Genomic DNA, 6768 nt, shown 5'->3' with positions numbered 1-6768 from the left:
ACACATGTACACATAAACATGTGCGTCTGACATGTTCTACCATTAACATGTAATGTTTGCCTCAGAGGGCAGAAACACCTTTGTGCAAGAGGTAGCATTGTATTTTTATCTGGTGTAAGCCAAAACCCCATGTTTACAGGCTTAAAATGTTACTTCAGAACTAAGTCTGGTTTTAAAAATATGCACAACTAATATACTGTATTCTACGTTTGTTTAATTTGACAAAAAATGGACAGAAGGCAAAATGAAAAAGATTTATTTCCTGTGTTTTTATCCAGGCCAATACTGTATTTTTTCTGATGAATATATGTCAAAAGACCTCTCAGCTTTATTTTCCATTTTACACAACTATAGTATTTACAAGCAGTTTACAGAACACTCACACACACTCACAGACACGCGCAAGGACACATATCCTTATCTCTGGTGTATACTGAATGCTGGTAAAGGCAATGACCTTTCAGAGCCCATGATCAGAAAAGGGAAAGTTATTCTCCTTTCACAGATCCACTCACCCACAACCATTTCTAACATCCCTTCTTCCTTTTCCTCATACAGAACTCACTGCCAGACTTGAACAGGGTTAATGTAATCAATGTTGACAATATACTGAAACCAGAGCTTTAAAAAAGCACAAGCCAATACAAATCTTCCCATTTCTGTTGTTTTTGGTTTCAGACTCAAGCTTCGCATACAAAGAATTTTGTTCAAAAACAAGTACACCGACCCCAAGAGTCAGCTGGAGCAGCTATCTCATCCTCTGTGCTGCAGATGTGCAGGTAATGTGGATTCATCCTCACCACCTGTCAGAGGACTTCTGTTACTCCTGCTGGTTCCAGTGAATCATAAGAAGAGGGAGAGCCTATGTAATAGGTATCAGTATGACGTCAAAGCTGTGTGTAACCGTGCATGACCATCAGCTTGAGTTCCCTGGACAATTCTACGCTGAGTCCACAAAGTGGCACATCAGGATGTTCAGCTTACAGAGGAACGTCTGCCCCAATTCAGAAAGGACAGCTGTTTCTAGGCAAGAAAGAGAAATCCTTACCACACAGTTCTTGACAGGTGACTCTGGGGGAAGCGACTCATTACAGAAAATAGACCTCTCTATTCAAGCCAAGTTAGAGCCTTCCAGACCTATTTGATAACCAATTCCTTTCTTTCTGATTACAGCCTGTGACTAGGTAACAAGTTTCAAATGAGACGGCTTGGGTGTTCATCGACTAGATGATTTTAAAAGAGAAAGAGGAAAAGGCCTGGACTTAAATACTTACTTTATAAAATGCCTATGCATCCAACATATTCAAATCTGTACTGCCTGAAACACACTGCAGTAGCTAATTTACCTTTCTCCTGATCAGTAAAACTCAATATCCATCTAAGACAGAACCAGAAAGTTCAAAGGCCATCAGCAGGCTCCATGCACCATTTTAAGTCTAAACTGGATTTCCATCCATCTTGGAGTTAAAGAAAATGGCTCCAGGAGAAGGGACCAATCTTATCTAACAGTGTATCATCTCACAAGAAAAGCGAAGTGAGTCTGTGTCCAAAGTAACTTTATATGATTACTACAAGAGATGAGAAAGACAACTGAGAATTTAAAAAAAAAAAAAAAACCCAGAAATAAACTTGCTTGTGTTAATGAGAAAGTACTTAAATATAAAAGTAATTAACACACTGGACAGCAGTTTATATTTTAGTAGCTAGTAAACATAAACTCAAAGAATTCTCCCATAACACTATTTTTTTCAAGTCACATATTTAGAACAAAGGATGATAGAAATTTAGCTAAAAAGAGAGATAATTTTAGACACTGGGCAAATATTAAAGACCCAGTTTTTGATGGATTCCTCAAGACTGCAACCCATCAGATAAGTTCTAGGCTGAGGCAGAAAGATGCTGGTCGGAAACTAAGCAGAATTTACAAAGGCCATGTGACCCTTGCTCAAGTGTGAGGCTTATTTTATATTTGACAGGAGACAGAAAAATAAACTAATCCAGAAAGAGTTCATAATGAGCTATGGTTTCCTATATAAGAATTTGCATGGGCACTGTTTAACATTCATTACCCAGAGTCATTTTCTATCTTTCAAGAGAGAAATATTGTCTGTTATCTTCTGGTTCAAGGACTGGAGGAATTATCAATATACTTCAAAAAAGTTTTTTTTCAAAACACCTCCAATCTAATGGAATTTTATCCCTGCCTGTAGAAACAGAAGTCAGAACACAGAATGCTTGCTCGCTCGCTCGCCTCAAAAGTGATCACTATCTTCTTGGAAAGCTTCCACATCGCCTATCTCTAGCACCCAAGTCCCCTGTGCCGCACCACTGCGTGTTCATCTAGACTCAAGGACAAAGCAGAGCTCCTTAGCAAAAGTCCACTAGAAAAGTCTTATCGGCGCTTGGAAACGGAGTAGAGGGGGGTTCCCACCACGACACGGGCCGAAAGAGTCATCCAAAGCCTCGTTTAGGGATACAAAGAGCTGGGTTTTTGTTTTCGTTTTTTGTCACTAAAGATGAAATCAAGGCCATTCCAGGATTGTCTTCTCAAAATGGGCAAGAACAGAAAGAAAATCAGAGACTTCAATGGTGCAGTTCTATCTAAAGGAAATAAAAAGTTGTTTTAATTACTTGCAAAATTACATTAAAAGCACTAAAGTATGCTGGAGTTTTATACTTTAGTGAGAAATGCTAAGCAGAAAATCTAAAATACTAGCTTGCTATCTAGGTGGGTGCCAGGAGAAAAAGAATCTATAATAAATTTAATCTTCAGACACAAATCTTCAATTATCGCTATCCTCCCTGCTGAAATTAGAAAAGCATTTTCTTAAGGTTATCAGTTTTAGATTAAAAAAACTAAAAACAAGACTTCTCTTAGGGTTCCTAATATATAAATTTAATAAAGTTATATAGTAACAACACCACCTTGTTTCAAGAAAAATGTCCAACTTTCCCAAATTAAGACTTGACATACATGTTCCATACAGAACCCCGTCTTCCATGTGGAATCTTACTTCCAGAGCATTTAATACCTAACAATCAAGAGAGGGACTAGGCTTAAACAGAATTCTGACCTTGGACCAAATCATCTAAAGTTCATCTTCCGATGCCTTCTCTGTGGCAAGACGGATCATCTTCCACCTTAGACCGCAAACCCTCCACTTACTTCTCCGCCTGGGGACAGTCATGAAAAGATCAAACTCATTTCTGAGCAGGGGAGGAACCAGCAGCAGGGAGCACAAGTCCTTTGAGAGGTTTGAAACACGGACACATAGGTTAGGTGTTTAGCTTCAGAAAGACCACCACCACTGAACACACTGTACGGCATGGATTTGCCCGAAGGAGGCAACAGAACCGAGGACCAGTAGCAGGAAGGACACTGTAAAGTGGTCAATTTAGAGACAGCAAGGGCTCCTCTTGTAAAGGTTCAGTAAGTCATCTGACAAGTAGTTTAAACAAGAAAGTTTGCAAAGTTTAAAGTCTATGGAAACGTCACTACAAGGCACATTGGGTTCGGATGACCACTGATTTTTAGAATAACACAGGGAAAAAACAAACAGGGTTTGAAGTACAGGGGTGGGAAGACTTCTCCCAGCTGCTGCCGTCAGCTCTCCTCCTGTCTCCTGTACTGTCAGGCCACACGTGACACCTGGGTCCTAGTCAGTGGGAACAAAGCTCTCTCCTCTCACCTCAGAAGATATGACATCCGTGTGGCCTAACACAGAAGTCAACTGGCCAGTGCCTCACGTTGGAATGGTCACAGCTCAGACAGATGACCAGCTTCTTCCTGCAGTCTGTCCATGGGGAGACAGATGGCTGCTCCCAGGTGCTCGGAGGAGACGGGCAATCTTCTTTGGAGTTTAAAACAAAGAGAATTTCAAGCATTTAAAAAATGCTTCAAGTTGCAAATGAAACCTCAACTGTATTTTGCACGCAGCCACACTGTAAATCCCAGGTACAGAATTCCCTGAATACATGCTCCTTAAAAACCAAGATAATTTATGAGACAACATATGAAGTAAGTCAATTGCACAGTTATACATATCTTAAATGACAGGTATACACATTAAATTACAGGAAATCAATTCAAGTAATAGAAAAAGAACGCGGAAGAAGCAAGGCGCGGAACTGCTAACGACAAAAGAGCAAGAACGGCACCACATGGACAATTCTGTTTGAAAAACCTTTACTGGAGAAACCCAACTTCATGTGAGTAACTTCAAGAGCTAGGAACTCTTCAAACAAAAGGTAACCGATCCTTCAAGTTCCTGGGCCTTCGTCATCTTCTTGAAAAGCAAAAGCATGTTCCAGAAGAACTCCACAGAGCCTGGCCCCAGCTGGAGAGGCAGGCACACTTGAGAAGTGACAGGGCACCTGGCGCCTGGCAGTGGCGCTCGCCAGGCCCATCCTCTGGTCACCAGCTCTGGGAAATGTCAGGGATGAAGCTATGTGTGTGTCTCCAGAGTCCAGCACACCAACAGAAAAGGAACAGCAGGTCTTGGGGGCTATGGGTCAGGAAAGGGGGTGGGGTGGGGCTAATCCTGAAGGCAATTTAAATAATGGTATTTTATTTTTATATATAAATAAATGTTCTGAGAAATCTCAGATTTAGTGCATTGCTGTAAAAAATTAGTGCAGTTTTTTTTTTTCATTAAAGTTTTTAGCTTTCAAGGAATAAGATAAACCTACGTCTATTCATCATCTTTCTCACTGTACATTATACTTTTATACTGTTATGTGTCGAACCGAATGTTTTCCACATGGGTCTGTTTGTAAAAATCATGGTCAATGGATTTCATTTTCTACGACAAAAACCATGGCAACTGTTTTTGGCAAAGAAATTAGAAAAATATGAGCTCAGAGTTAGACACAAGAGTCTGTGGGTTAAAGCATAAATGCATAGAGAGCCTTTCATAGACAGGCTTCAACAGAATTTTGCCTTTCATGCAGCTAACTTAAAAAAATATTTCAGCTTTATTTGGGGATGGAGCCAGTGACAGGAGTCGGTGTGGAGGCGCTTAACCAGGCCACCGTTCAAGTCTTGGCTGGGAAGGGCAGGAGGTCCCCGCAGGCGGTTCCCGCAGGCCGATCTTCTGCAACCTTACCCTTTCCAGGGCTGGGAAGCCAGAGAAAGGAACGCAGGTGTACAATGCAGGTTCACACTTCTGCCCCCAGTTCCAGTACCCCAGTTTCAATTATAGTCACGTATTTATCATCAATCTGGACCAGTAGCACTGTCTTGTCGATGTGGGACCTTGTACCTGGGTCTCTGCTGCAAGGCACCCATCGGTGAATCACCTATGAATTAGAACAAGCGTGCAGTTAGAGCCTGCATGCATGCACTCGTGCCCTCACTGGTGCCCGGTGCAGCTCTGCTGAGGACTCAAGCAGGGAGTGCAGCCCAAACCACCAAGGGCACCCGGCAGCTTCCAGCTTCCGGGAGAACTCACTTGGCCTTCCATGCCCTCCTGGGGACTCCAGTCTTTCCAGCTGTTTCTCCCAGCTTTTAACCGAATTCCTTCGTCAGGCCACTGCAGCTCTTTCCTTTTTGACAGGTTAATCCCTTCCAGAATCTGACTGAGATCCACAATCTAAACAGATACATATTCCAGTTCACATTTTCCCTTGATGATGAAAAATGTAAGACCAAACAAAGTTCTCTCTAGGACTCTGCATTTTAAACTCTCTATTGCTTACTGTGAAATCCATCCCCTTTAGACTACCTTTCTGTAATGGCTGCATCAATGCTGAGTGGGGGCAGGTATTCCTGACACAAAATCTGGTGTTTTCATTTTTAAGTTGGCAGAAAAAATTTCCCCAACATTCCAAAGTGCTCAAATTCCCCACCTAAATAAATGGAATTTTCACCGAGCCCCCCACTCAACAAGTAAGACACCAAACCGAAAGTGAATCAGCAGTGACTCTCTGGCCTGCTCACCTGGACTCTGTAAATCACCTCCCCCTTTCTGGCATGGGAACCGTTGGCAGGACTTAAGGTGCTGCCTGGCGGGGCCTCAGTGGCACCGCTCTGGCTGCCCTCTGCCCCAAGAAAGCCCACGAGGGTGTGGTGCTTGCAGGCTGGGATGCTTTGGCTGGAGCTGCTGGAGGAGGGCAGGCCGTGCTGCACACAGGCCACGCCGCCCTGGCTGGTGGCTTCCATCTGGTTCACCATGGAGAGGCGGGACTGGATGGAGGATGGCAGGTTTCGAAGTGATATCTGGCTGGTGGAGGAGCGTCGGCAGGGCACGAAGCCCGTGGTGGACACGCGGAGGGACGAGTGCCGGCTGCTGTAGCAGTATGAGGACTGGCTGGCCATGGAGGCTCGCGCTGGGGACTGTCTGACCAGGCTGGACTGCACTGAGTGGGCGCTGTGGCTCGTGCCTGGCAGGAAGCAAAGACAGCCTCATCAAGACCAGTCACAGCGGGGCTGTGTGCTGGGCTCTTCAAGTGCCCCCTAAGTGGTCACCCTGTAAATTTATAGAATTTAACATTTATGTCTAAAACTTTAAAGGTTACAAAAAAGAAATAAATACCTGAGATCCATTTTCGTGTATTCCTATAAAACTAAATTTTTATTTCTTAAAGCTTTTTAAAATTAAAATTTTAGGGTATAAGAAAAAAATAATTTACAGCAAATTTCTTAATTTAAGGTTAGAATAAATTCTAAAATATTTTTTACAGAGGTATTTCAGAAAGATAAGAATTTAAAAAACTAAATGAGATTTACTATTTTTGGAAATGACAGAATCATGAATGTTTAAAGAAACA

General features: G+C 42.5%; 1 protein-coding gene across 4 annotated transcripts in view; it reads right to left on the bottom strand.

Annotated features, from left to right (window-relative positions):
• Window positions 1-240: 240 nt before the first annotated feature.
• Window positions 241-6768, bottom strand: part of Pcnx1 (pecanex 1) — a 145048-nt gene continuing 138520 nt past the window's right edge. For all 4 annotated transcript variants that reach the window (XM_036206590.1, XM_036206592.1, XM_036206591.1 and 1 more), the window contains 3 exons: window positions 5939-6381; window positions 5451-5591; window positions 241-5298 (listed from right to left, as the gene is read on the bottom strand). In XM_036206590.1, coding sequence (XP_036062483.1) covers window positions 5158-5298; window positions 5451-5591; window positions 5939-6381 — 725 coding nt within the window. In that variant the 3' untranslated portion in view covers window positions 241-5157. The remainder of the gene's footprint in view (window positions 5299-5450; window positions 5592-5938; window positions 6382-6768) is intronic.

The sequence above is a fragment of the Onychomys torridus genome, chromosome 14, assembly GCF_903995425.1.
Source record: "Onychomys torridus chromosome 14, mOncTor1.1, whole genome shotgun sequence".
Lineage (NCBI taxonomy): Eukaryota > Metazoa > Chordata > Mammalia > Rodentia > Cricetidae > Onychomys > Onychomys torridus.
Note: the sequence above shows the minus strand (reverse complement) of the source record. Positions and strands in the feature narration are given on the sequence as shown.